Source organism: Calliphora vicina, chromosome 2, assembly GCF_958450345.1.
Source record: "Calliphora vicina chromosome 2, idCalVici1.1, whole genome shotgun sequence".
Lineage (NCBI taxonomy): Eukaryota > Metazoa > Arthropoda > Insecta > Diptera > Calliphoridae > Calliphora > Calliphora vicina.
In genome coordinates, this window is record NC_088781.1 from 132,437,879 (window position 1) to 132,451,635 (window position 13,757).

A 13,757-nucleotide genomic window follows, 5' to 3' on the forward strand; every position below is an offset into this window, starting at 1 on the left:
AATTTTATTGATTGCTTTTTTATTTTATTGCAGATATACCTCCTGGTAGTAGTCACCATTTGGAACCATTATATGCAAAACCTTCCACCTCAAAATCTTCCATGGAGCCGCCTACCACACCAACAACACCTTCCGCAACAGCGTTTAGTACGGTAAATGAGTTTGCTTTAGAGCCACATGTTGAGGTAAAAACAGAAATTAAAGTAGAACCGGATTTTTATCCACCCATGGATCAGTCCGACTTTTCGGCCTATGACAATGATTATAGTACACCCGACTATAATGCGGGTTCCAATCAAAGTTTAGCTTTTCTGCATGATTATCAGGATAATGCTTCCAGTTCTACCAACTCATCGTATTCCTTTAATAATAACGATGCCATACAAGATGATGAAGCCATTTGTTGTGTGCCCAAATGTGGGGTACGTAAATTCTCGTCGCCATCTTTACAATTCTTTGGCTTCCCCAGAGATGAAAAGTATTTGGCTCAATGGTTGCATAATTTAAAAATGGTCTACGACCCCAATGTTAATTATAGCATTTATCGTATTTGTAGTTTACATTTTCCCAAACGTTGTATAGCTAAATATTCTTTAAGTTATTGGGCTGTGCCCACTTTTAATTTGGGCCATGATGATGTGGGTAATTTATATCAAAATAGAGAAAGTTCGGGGGGGTTTCCTGCTGGTGAAATGGCCAAATGCAGTATGCCGGGTTGCCCGTCACAACGGGGCGAAACCAATGTAAAATTTCATGTGTTTCCACGCGACTTAAAGACCTTGATTAAGTGGTGTCAGAACTCCCGCCTGCCGGTGCACAGTAAGGATAATAGGTTTTTCTGTTCGCGGCATTTTGAAGAGAAATGTTTTGGTAAGTTCCGTTTAAAACCCTGGGCCATACCTACACTCAATCTGGGCACGGTCTATGGCAAGATACACGATAATCCCAATATTTACCAAGAAGAAAAAAAGTGTTTTTTACCCTTCTGCCGGCGCAGTAGATCGTATGATTGTAATTTGTCCTTGTATAGATTTCCACGTGATGAAACTTTATTGAGACGCTGGTGTTATAATTTAAGATTAGATCCCAATATGTATAGAGGTAAAAATCATAAAATTTGTTCTTCTCATTTCATTAAAGAAGCCTTAGGCTTAAGAAAACTTAATCCGGGCGCTGTGCCCACTTTAAATTTAGGTCATAATGATAGATTTAATATATATGAAAACGAACTTTACACGCCTCCACCGCCACCACCACCTCAACCATCAACTTCGTCCAAGGCTCACAAATATGCCGAATTATTTAAGCAGGAAATGGGACAATCTTCGGGTTCTCATATTTACGATGGTGTTTTTATGAGCTCCATGGTGCAAAAATTCTCCTCTTCCTCTGCGTCAGCAGCAAATAACTCCAATAATTTGGATTTGGGTGATGTGTGCCTGGTGCCTTCTTGCAAGAGAACCCGCCATTCAGCTGACATTACTCTACATACGGTGCCCAAACGTCCCGAGCAGCTAAAGAAATGGTGTCATAATCTGAAAATGGATTTAATGAAAATGCACAAAAGTGTTAGGATATGTAGTGCCCACTTTGAGAAGTACTGCATAGGAGGCTGCATGAGACCTTTTGCAGTGCCCACTTTAGAACTGGGCCATGAGGATTCGAATATATTCCGCAATCCTGATGTTATAAAGAAACTAAATATTAGAGAAACTTGTTGCATACAATCGTGCAAAAGAAATCGCGATCGTGATCATGCCAATTTACACAGATTCCCCACTCATCCTGAATTGTTGCAGAAATGGTGTGAAAATTTACAAAAACCCATACCAGATGGCACGAAACTCTTCAATGATGCTGTCTGTGAGATCCACTTTGAAGATAGATGTTTGCGCAACAAGCGTTTGGAGAAATGGGCCATACCCACCATGAATTTGGGCTGGGATGAGGCTCCTCACTGTTTGCCCTCGGAGGAAGAAATCAATGAGAACTGGGTTAAACCTTTTGCTCCCAATAATGGTGACGAACAGGGCGAGTGCTGTGTTGTAAGCTGCAAACGCAATCCCCAAATAGATGATGTCAAATTGTACAGACCACCCGAAGATGCCGAACAATTGGTTAAATGGGCTCATAACTTGATGGTAGATGTCACAGAGCTGCCGAATCTGAAGATTTGTAATTTACACTTTGAGCAGCATTGCATAGGCAAGCGTTTGTTAAATTGGGCCATGCCTACCCTCAACTTGGGTGGCAAGGTGGAACACTTATTTGAGAATCCTCCTCCAATGCCTACAATTTACAAGAAGAAAATCAAACCCGAAAGAATATTGTCCACACAAGATGCCATCAAGTGGTCGCCCAGATGTTGTCTGCCACATTGTCGCAAAATGCGTTCGGTGGACAAGGTACATCTCTTCCGTTTTCCCTACAACAACCGCCAGACTCTGGCGAAATGGTGTCACAATTTGCAATTGCCTTTGGTGGGTAGTTCTCATCGACGTATCTGTTCCAGTCATTTTGAGACCTCGGTTTTAACCAAACGCTGTCCCATGTCATTGGCCGTACCCACTCTAGACCTTAATGCTCCGCCTGGCTATAAAATCTATCAAAATCCCGCACGTTTGAAACAAATCAAGATGGGCACTCAGCGGCAATGTATCATAGAATCCTGTCGCAAAACCAAATTGGATGGTGTATCACTCTTCCGTTTCCCCAACAATAGATCGATTTTATATAAATGGCGACACAATATTAAGAATTGGCCTAAATGCAAGTTAAGTTCACAGCTGAGAATTTGTGCCGAACATTTTGAGCCGCATTCGGTGGGAGAGAAGAAATTATCACCCGGGGCAATACCCACCTTGAAACTGGGTCACGAGGCTAAAGACCTGTATCCCAATGAGACCAGATCCTTTTTCGATTTGGAGAAATGTGTAGTGAATGGCTGTGATTCGCGCAAGGAAATGGAGGATATCAGACTGTTTCGTTTTCCTCGGGATGATGATGAATTGCTAAAGAAATGGTGCAACAATCTTAAAATGAATCCCAATGATTGTGTAGGCATTAAGATATGCAGCAAACACTTTGAGCCTGAATGTCTGGGGCCCCGACAGCTATACAAATGGTGTATACCCACTTTAAAATTGGGTCACCAGGAAGATGATTTAGTGGAGATAATACCCAATCCTCCACCCGAACAAAGAGCCGGAGAGTTCCTTTTCAAGTGCTGTGTACCCACTTGTGGCAAGACACGCAAATATGATGATGCCCAAATGAATAGTTTCCCCAAGAACCTGAAATTGTTCCGCAAATGGAAGCATAATTTGAAAATAGATTTTCTCAATTTCAAGGAAAGAGAAAAATATAAAATTTGCAATGACCATTTCGAGGCGGTGTGTGTGGGAAAGACTAGACTTAATTTTGGTGCCCTGCCCACATTGAATCTGGGCCATGAAGAGCTGGACGATTTGTACCAAATCAATCCCGATAGAATAAGACCCAATTTGTTTATAAAACAAAAAGATGCCGAACGATTGGAAAGGCGGCGCATAATGCGTGAAGAGAATCGTGAGCAATATGAGTGTGATGAGCCAGAGGAAGATGCCTCGGATCCTTTAAGTTTGGAACCCGCAGACATAAAGTGCTGTGTTAACGAGTGCTCCGCACCCAAATCCATAATGAGAGAGCCCTATGAACTGCCGGAAACACAAGAACTTAAACAGCTATGGTTAAAGGAATTTAAGAAAAGTGAAGAGGTATCTGAATCTAAAGTCTGTGGCCTACATTTCCAATTGCTATTCAAGCAACTGAAACCTCAAATGCTGGAAATGAGCGAGGAAAATCCAGATTTGAAAACTGATTTCAACAAGCTGCAATACAATTATCAAAAGTCTAACATATCGCTGGTAATCAATAGTTATCAGTGCAGGGTAGAGGAATGTCCTACCAATTTATTAAATTCCTCTATAAGACTGTTTTTCTTTCCATATGGCAAACACTTGGTGAACAAATGGTCCCACAACACCGGCATTATACCCGATGAACATCGCCGATACATGAATAAGGTGTGTGCCTTACATTTCGAGTCCTATTGTATAACCGAAAATCAAAGACTAAGATCTTGGGCCATTCCCACACTGAATTTACCGCCCAGCGAGGAAAAACATTTGTATAAGAATCCAGATTTAACGAAAATCGATCGAAGAATGTTGGGTCCTCAAATCCAGAAATGTGCCGTCACCAACTGCAATTACGAAAAGAATGCAGAGTTAACCGATGATTCCATAAAACTGTTTAACTTTCCTTGTGATGACAAGTTACTAAAGAAATGGTGTGATAATTTGAAAATGTCTAATCACTTTACTCCCCTGCTGAAAATATGTTCTTTGCATTTTGAAAAATTGTGCTTTGGCAGCTGTCGCATACGTTCTTGGGCCATACCCACCTTATATTTGGGTCATGATGACACACCCGAACATCTCAACAAGACCACTATACGCCAAGAAGTGTTTGATGCTCCAGAGGATGTTTCCGAAATCCAATTGAAACAAGTTAAAATCAAAAAGTCACTTGACAGTGCCAAATGTTATGTGCCCAGCTGTCGCAAGAGTAGATTGAAACATGGTGTACGTTTCTATAGTCTGCCCACTAGTGCCAAGATGAAACGCAAATGGCTGCATAATTTACAAATTACACACCAGAAATCCAGTCACAAATTGCAAAATGTTAAAATTTGCAACCAGCATTTCCACAAAAGATGTTTGGAGGGCAAACAATTAAAGCCTTGGGCGGTGCCCACCATGCATTTGGGACACACAGAAGCTATTTTCGATAATCCCCGCAAGGTACAATCAGTACCGGCCATACGTTGTGCGCTTACACACTGCAGGAACCACTCGGTGTCGCAAGGAGTTCGCTTATTTGTGTTTCCCAAATCACCAGAGTTTTTGGAGAAATGGTCGAAAAATTTGAAATTAGACTTGGACAAGTGTAAGGGTAAAATATGTCAGGAACATTTCGAGAAAGACGTTATAGGAGAGAAGAAATTGAAAAATGGGGCGGTGCCTACTTTGAATTTGGATCACAAAGATATAGACATCTTTGATAATTCAGAACTGATTGAGAAATTAAAAGTAAAGGAAATTGAACGAGAGCTAAAACAAGATCCCTGCCGAACAAAATTGACATATGAACAGGAAGCTGAGCAGGAATATGAGCCTCATACAGATGAGGAGGAAGATGAAGAGATATGGGAATCTGAAGTAGAAGAGGAAGAAGGAGAAGAGGAGGAGGAAGAAGAGGTTTATTATGATGATGATGAACAGGAGGAGGAGGAGGAGGAGGAAGGGGTAGATGAAGAGGAAAAGGAAAAGGAGAGACATCAAGAGGATGATGAGAATAGTGTAACAACTTCTATAACCGATTGGAGCTCTATTAAATTCAAAGAGCTAAGAGTCTCCATTACACCTTTGACACCTGAAGACCTAATGGATTTATGTTCACGTTCTTCCTATGAACGGGAATTTGGTTCCTTAACCCCCGCTAGTAGCTTAAGGGGTCGCAGATCTATAACACCGGCCTCCAGCTTAAAAGAATTAAGCTCAGAAACTCCTGAACAAAAACCGCCGGCTGGCGGTCTTAAATTAAGATCCGAAACTCCTGATTATAAATCATTTAATTGCTTTAGAGAGCCTCGTTCGGTGACACCCGATCAAAGAGCTGATAATTTTCGCTCGCCAGAACTAAAAACAGATCCCCTAAATGAAATTTTACAGGATACTCCATACAAAACTCCCAATTTGGTGCAATCGCCTACATTAACATGTGAAAGGAAATCACAAAAAGAACAATTATCTGCAAACACTTTGAAAAGAGAGAGTACGGAATTGAATGCAATTAGTGTTAAGCGAGAACGTCTGGAACTATCAGAAGATGAAACCAATGAAATGGACTATTCGGCCAAAACCAATCTTAGAACTGATAAGGCTTTAAATGCGGTAGCTCCCATGTGCTGCCTCAAACACTGTGGCAAAGAAAAAACTCCAGAACAGCATTTAACTACTTATGGATTTCCCAAAGATCCCCAGCTGTTACAGAAATGGTGTGATAACTTGGGCTTACAGCCAGAGGAATGTATAGGTCGGGTTTGTATAGATCATTTTGAATTGCGTGTCATAGGCACCAGAAGGCTTAAACTGGGAGCAGTGCCCACCTTGAATTTAGGACCCAATCGCCTGGCCAAACACAGCAACCTAGAGGATACACCACAAAAGAAAAGCGTTACCAAGGAATTTTCGGAAACCGGTAATATGCAAGAGTCCGACTCCAATTTAAAGCCACCACCACCCTATAAAACTCCAAAACCCAGCAAGCAATCGGTTTTTCGGCTATGTTGCCTCAAACATTGTCGGCGCAAGAAATTTGTAAAACAGGAGAAGAAGGAGAAACAGGACAAGGAGAAAATGGAACTGGAACCGGAGCTCTTGTTTAAATTTCCCTCAGATGAAATTACTTTAAAGAAATGGTATAAAAACCTAAGATTACCCGAAAAACTAAGCATACCCAGTGATTTGCAGATATGTTCCAAACACTTTGAAGCCAATGTTATTAAAAATAAAAAACTTCATGCCAAGGCAGTGCCCACTTTACAATTGAGTTATGCCAATCGAGAGCCTATTTTCAAAAATAATCCAAAAGATTTTGTAGCAAAAAAAATCAAAAAAACCAAAAAGGAAAAATGTTATCTAGCACATTGTGGCAATGTTGAAACAGATCATATATTCTTAATAAGCTTTCCATTAAACGAGCCCATGACTGTAAGGAAATGGTGTAGAAATTTAAGACTCTCTTGCGATAAAAGCAAATTGCAGAATTTAAAAATATGCAATCAACATTTTGAGCCTTATGTGTTCTTTAAAAAAAGAAATTTAAGAGCTGGAGCCATACCCACCCTAAATTTGGGTCATACACAACCAATTAGCAGGAATTGTCGCAAATTACGCTTGAAAAGAGTGAATAGCAATAGTGTTAAGGAGAAATGCTGCATAGCTCAGTGTGAGGAGAGCAATTTGAAATTGTATGCATTTCCCAGGAGTTCAGAATTACGCAAGATATGGTGTAACAATTTGCAAATTGAATTAAGGCAAGCTTTAAATAATCATTACAAAGTATGTAGCAAACATTTTAGCTTAGAAAGTTTCATGGTGGGTTCGGACAATCTGAAAATTAATGCTGTACCTGTTTTACATTTGGGCGTGAACAATGAAAGTCATTTATTGTTGACCACAAATCCCGATGAAAGTAAATGTCTGGTGGAAAATTGTCAAAAGACACCCAGTGTGGATAAGGTGAAACTGTTTAAGTTTCCCGCTAAACCTGATATACTCAAAAAGTGGCTTTTTAACTTGAATCTGTCAACGGAGACCTTTAAGAGTAATGATGTTATTTGCAGCAAACATTTCGATAAGAGTTGCATTAAAAATGGGCATTTACATGAAAATGCCATACCCACCAAGTTCCTGGAGGTATCACCCAAAGGCTGGTTCTATAAAAACAATGAAGAGTTGTATGAACTAACTAAAAAGTGTTGTGTCTTGAATTGTGAACAGACTTCTGAAGAAGCCAAGCATTTGTATAGATTCCCCAAGCATAAAGAGGATTTGGAAAAGTGGTTGTACAACTTAAAATTGCAAGTAGAGGAAACGGAGGTTAAAGATTTAAGAGTATGCGACAGACATTTCGAGCAAAGTTGTAAAATCTCCAACAAAGATTTGATAACACAGGCTTTGCCTACTTTAAACTTGGGTCACAATGATTCCGATATCTATGGCAATAATTTTATAAAATGTTGTTTGGATAATTGTGGCATAGAGGGCTTTTACTATCACAAACTACCGGAAGATTTAATGCTGCAAAGCTTTTGGTTTCAGGAACTGGAAATGGAGACAACCTACAATACCTCCTTGTACATATGCTCGGTGCATTTTGTAGCTTTCTTTGAAAGAATATTGGAGAAATACAGTGCTTTCCTTAAAGAATCCAAGGAATATGTTAAACTGCTGGTTACCTATAATGAGCTTAAAGCTTTGCCTGGTATTCAATGCTATAAATGTAATATAACCAAATGCAATTCTGGTTTTAAATTAATATGGAAGCTTTTCAAATTTCCCAAAGATCAAACTCTGTTCAATAAATGGCTGCATAATACAGGCTTAACGTTTGACTATGAACAGCGAAACTGTTATAGAATATGTGCCCAACATTTCGAGGAAAGATGTTTGAGTGAGAAAAAGTTACATCGTTGGTCGCTGCCCACTTTAAAGTTGCCTTTCAACAATAGTTTGTATGTTAATCCTCCCGAAGCTTTGCCCTCCAATCATGAAAACCTCAAACACTGCTGTGTTTCAAATTGCCTCACCCATAAGGGGCCATTTTACAAGTTCCCCATTAGGCCATTGGAGATAAAGAAATGGATACATAATTTGGATTTGGGTCCACAACAATGTACGCTTAATTTAAGGGTTTGTTTTAAACATTTTGAGAATTACTGCTTCTCCAAGGCTGTGGACAAAGTTAAACCTTTGAAAGCTTGGTCAGTGCCTACCCTGAAATTGAAAAGAAAGTCTCAGCTTTATCTTAATCCAGCCGATAAAATAGCTTTTTATGTATGCTGCATACCTACATGCAGGCAGATTTTAAATAAATCCAAAGAGATTTATTTATTCAAGTTTCCCTTTAGCAACACATTGAAACAGAAATGGCTGCACAATTTAAGTTTAAACAAACAAAATTATCGGGAAACCATGAGAATTTGCTCGGCCCATTTTGAAATGGATTGTTTTCACAAGGGCTTTAAGTTATTGCGCAAGCATTCAGTGCCTACATTGGCCTTAAATAAACCACCTAAGGAAATCTATACAAATCCTGCCAGACGTTCTTATTTAAAATGTTGTGTTAAAGTGTGCCAAGGTCCTTGGCAGCAGTTGACAAATTTCCCCAAAGATAAGACTCTGCTAAGGAAATGGAGCCATAACCTGCAGCTGGATAAGCAAATCAAATTGGAGTCTTTAAGAGATTGGAAAATATGTACACAGCATTTTGAAAAGTCCTGTGTTAATAAATTTGGAATGATAAGAAGTATGGCGGTGCCTACTTTGAAATTAGGGCATCGCAAGAAGCTCTTCAAAAATCCCAATTTTACAGGGAAAACTAATATTAAAAAGGAAAGGGAAGATAAAGACAATGAGGAACTTAAAGAGCCAGCAGAATTGAATGAGATAAAGTCAAAAGAAGATAAAATCTTAAAGGAAGCTGAGATAGAGGAGTTAAATATTAAAAAGGAAATTAATGCAACTAAAGCAGAGATCGAGACCGAGACATCCAGACCCAAAAGCCTAAGGCCTTTGAGACAGTTAAGGAAGCCAGAGAGATTGATTAATACAACCCAACAAAAGGTTAAAATTAAAGGAAAAAAGGATATTAATAAAAATAAAATTGAAACTAAAGGCAGTAAAGAGGAAAAAACAAACAACTGCAAGCAATTGAAAGCAAATAACAATCTGGAATCCTTAGGAGAATGTATAAAAGAAGAGGAGAAAACAGAAAACTTAAAACAGGATTTGGCAAATTCTCAAAATGAAGCTAATAATGAGCCTGAGAACTTCCCTAACAGCCAACAAGAGGAGGCATATTTGGAAAATTTATTGGAAATTTTAACAGAAACTGATAATGTAACAGAATTAACGGATATAACAGAAACAATTAAAAAGGAAACCAAAAAAGTAGTAACGGAATTGGAACACAATAATCTGGCTAAACAGGAGAAACAATCAAATAAATCCCAGGACGAAAGCAATACATTTACCATCTATGAAATTAAACTAGAAACAGTAGACTTTAATGAAATCAACTTTAGCCAAGACAACAGCAATCAGGACCATGAATTGTTCCTAGAAGAACTTCCACAACAGCCTCAAGATGAGTATCTAGAGGCACGTGCGGACTATGAACCCAGCGAGCACAGTGATCACGAGTTACATGAAGAGTTAGAGGAGGAGGAAAAGGAGAAATCATTACCATGCAAAGGCCGGAATTTTATGGCATGCTGTATAAAATCCTGCAAAAATTATGGTAATTTTCAGCCTAATTTAACACTCTTCAAATTACCTCCTATACGCAAATTACGTGATGAATGGCTGACCAACTGTAAACTCAATCGGCAGTATTCCTCCAATGGGGTGTTGAAAAGACTTAGAGTTTGCATAGAGCATTTTGACAAGCAGTGTCTTAAGGATAATTCTAGGCTATTGTTTGGTGCTGTGCCTACTTTAAAGCTAAGATTGGAATTAGATCCCAAAGAGTCCCTACAACACTATAGCTATTTACGGTGTAGGGTACAATGTTGTCAACGTTCCCAACAATATGATAAAATCAATAAAATACAATTTCCCTCGGGAGAAATGAAAACAAAATGGTGCTCAAATTTAAACCTTGAAGAGGAGAGGATAACTGAGGAGGATTGGATATGTCATAGACATTTTGAAAGGAAAGCCTTAATAGATTGTCGCAAACCCAAACCTGGTATGCTGCCTACTTTACTGTTGGATAGTCTGGATAATGATTACACTCCTTCGAGCACACAGCCCTTAAGGTCTTCCCAAAAATGTTGTGTAAAATCTTGTGATGGAGTGGTGGGTGAATTTTGTAAATTTCCCAGCACAAATTTGAATGTCTATACGAAATGGTTAAACAATTTGAAGTTGCAGGATTCAGATCAAGTTCGAAAACACTATTTTGTGTGCTTTAAACATTTTGATGTTTCCTGCTTTTTAAGCCATGGCCGTCTGAAAATAGGCTCCGTGCCCACTTTATATTTAGAGCAGCAACAGCAACCAGATTTAGTATTACAAAAACAACAGCTTAAACTCAAATGCCGCCATCCTCTGTGCAAGCAGAAGCCTCATGAACAACTACTTTATGACTGGCCCAATAATGGCATTTTTAGAAATATTTGGCTGGAAGTAAATAAATTAATCTGGCAATTAAAACAACACAATATATCATGGGAAAATGAAAGTTTGGAGGAAATGGTTAATATACCGTTATGTAAGGAACATTTCTGCAGCCTTTATGAAGCCAATAAAAAAGCCATAACCAACTGTAACTCCAAAACTACAGCACAGGATTTGGTACTTAAAGTAAAAGAAACTTTTGAAAACCTAAATAATAATAAACCAACTTTACAAGAGAAATGCTCGGTGCCGCAATGCTCCACCAACCAGAACATTAATGCCTATAAATCGTTCAAACTGTTTGGCTTTCCAAAAGCTGAAATGGCCAAGAAATGGTGCCATAATATAGGCATTTATAACTGTTCTCTCAAAAAGCAACCGCCGCCAAAAGTCTGTGAAATACATTTTCAAAGAGAGTGCTTTAACAATATGAAACTCTTGCACTGGGCAGTACCCACTTTAAATTTACCCAACACAAATACGAAAAAGAAAATAATACAAAATAATGCTGATGAAATATTTGCCTTAAGAGGTCAATGCTGCATTAAAACCTGTGCCAATGCCCAGGGTTTACAGGATATAACCCAGAACAGATTCTATAAATTTCCCAAAGATCCCGACCTTTTAAAGAAATGGCTAGAGAATACAAATTGCCACAACTATGAGGAAAATGTCACACGTATCTGTGGTTTACATTTCCAGTTAACCGATATAAACCATAAAAACAAAACACTAAAAGAAAATGCTGTACCCCAATGCAATTTAGAAACAAATGAAAGCTCTCCCGCCTCACCTAATAATAACTCCTTGGTAATAGAGAATATTATACAACCCATTGAAACCTCTAACTGCTCACCCAACTCCTCGATAATAGATGATTATATAGAAGTGAAACAGGAATTGGACAATTCCGAAGAATGGTGTGAGCCCTTAGAAGCCGAAACTCAAATAACCGAAAATGTATTTGATGTGAAATTCAAACAGGATGCAAAAGAACAAGATCACTATCCTTTATTGGATATAAAACAAGAGATATTAGAAATCCAGGAAGAGCAGCCAATGGAGAATCCCAGCAGCCTATTTACCATACAGAAATTTGAAAGCCCCGAAAACTATGAATATTCGACACCTCAACCCCAACAATCAGCTTTTGTTATAAGCGATGTCAAGTCTCAAATCTATTTGTGTTGTGTACAAAAATGCACCAACAATTCGGAAACACCCGGCATACGTTTATTCACCGAATTCCCCAGCGATTCGGAAATTTTCATTAAATGGTGTTTCAATTTGAAAATAGATCCTCGCAATTACCAGGAAAATCAATACAACATATGCCAGCAACACTTTGAGGCCATATGCTTTACCGAACAAGGCCTTTTACAGCCCTGGTCGGTGCCCACCCTGAACCTAAACCTAAATGAGAATTCTTTTATACATCAAAACGATATACCCGATCATTTGAAAACGTGCACTGAACAATGTATAGTCTATGGTTGCATAAATCCCCTAAAGCCTCTTTATAAATTTCCCTATCATCCGGATATTTCACACAAATGGTTTGCTAACTTAAAACTAGACTATACCGATTTTCGGGCACAAAATTATAGAATATGTAAACGGCACTTTAGCCACAACAGTTTTGAGTTGAACGATATTAACAAACTTAAAATGGAGGCTGTGCCCACTTTGTATTTGGGTCATACAGACAAGATTTTACCATTTAATAACAGTTCAGAGGAAATGCAATTAGAACCAGATAATGTGGTGGTTGCCTTAGCAGCTCTTAGTAATCAGGATAATAGCCGAGGCAGCAGTCAGGGTTCATTAGCCAGATTAATATCTCCTCATGATCTAGAAGATCATGATAGTAGTTATTTTGAGGATTTTGAAGAATATTATGGACAAGATGAATAAAATTATTAAATTACGAACATAAATATATATTTATACAGATAAGAAAACATATTTAGTTTTAGAGAAATATTTATAAAAAAAAAAAAGTAACAACTATAACCACAATCATATTATAAACAACAACGCACTTCTCTGACACATAAAACTTACACAATTTAGATGCATTTAGATTGAAAAGCACAAAATATTTTAAATAAATTTTTTGGTTTTATTTTAAATAAAATTACAAAATTAAAAAAAAAACTATGAAAATTATTGTAAAAATCTCTTTCTAGCTTGTAATGAATATGATTTGTAATTTTTAACAGTATTTTAATATAAATATTTTAAAAATCAAGGTTTTTGTTTCTTAAATTCAAATTTAAAAAAAGCCTGGAATAATAATAATGAAGCATTAAGCAAAAAGAGAGCAAAGTTTTTTAAAAATAATATTCCGAATTTGTTGGTTAAACCTATTTTAAATTTATTTAAGTTTTATAACACTAGAAATCGTTAGAAATAACTTTGTATTTCAAATATTCACCCCTATCGCGAATCGTTATTTTCCCATTTTTGTAAACAATAAACAGCTGCTACGAACAAAATCAACTATTGTGAATGAAAAGTTCACAGGAATATCACGATAGCAATTTTGCCTTCAAGGGAAATGGATAATTTTACATGTTATTGCCGATGAGGTGGATATTTCATGGGAATATCACGATAGCAATTTTCTCTTCAAGGGAAATGGATATTTCATTTGAATATGAATTTCTCATGTTATTGCCGATAGGGGTGGATATTTCACATAAAATATCTTGCCTTTTCCCATTCATTTTCCCGATCATCAACTTT

At 37.9% G+C, this 13,757-nt stretch overlaps 1 protein-coding gene across 1 annotated transcript in view; it reads left to right on the forward strand.

The window, feature by feature from the left end:
- LOC135952037 (uncharacterized) overlaps positions 1 to 13,166 on the forward strand; it is a 39,639-nt gene extending 26,473 nt beyond the window's left edge. The window contains exon 6 of the mRNA XM_065501815.1: positions 34 to 13,166. Within this exon, the coding sequence (XP_065357887.1) occupies positions 34 to 12,923 (12,890 nt within the window). The 3' untranslated portion in view covers positions 12,924 to 13,166. The remainder of the gene's footprint in view (positions 1 to 33) is intronic.
- The last annotated feature ends 591 nt before the right edge of the window (positions 13,167 to 13,757 follow it).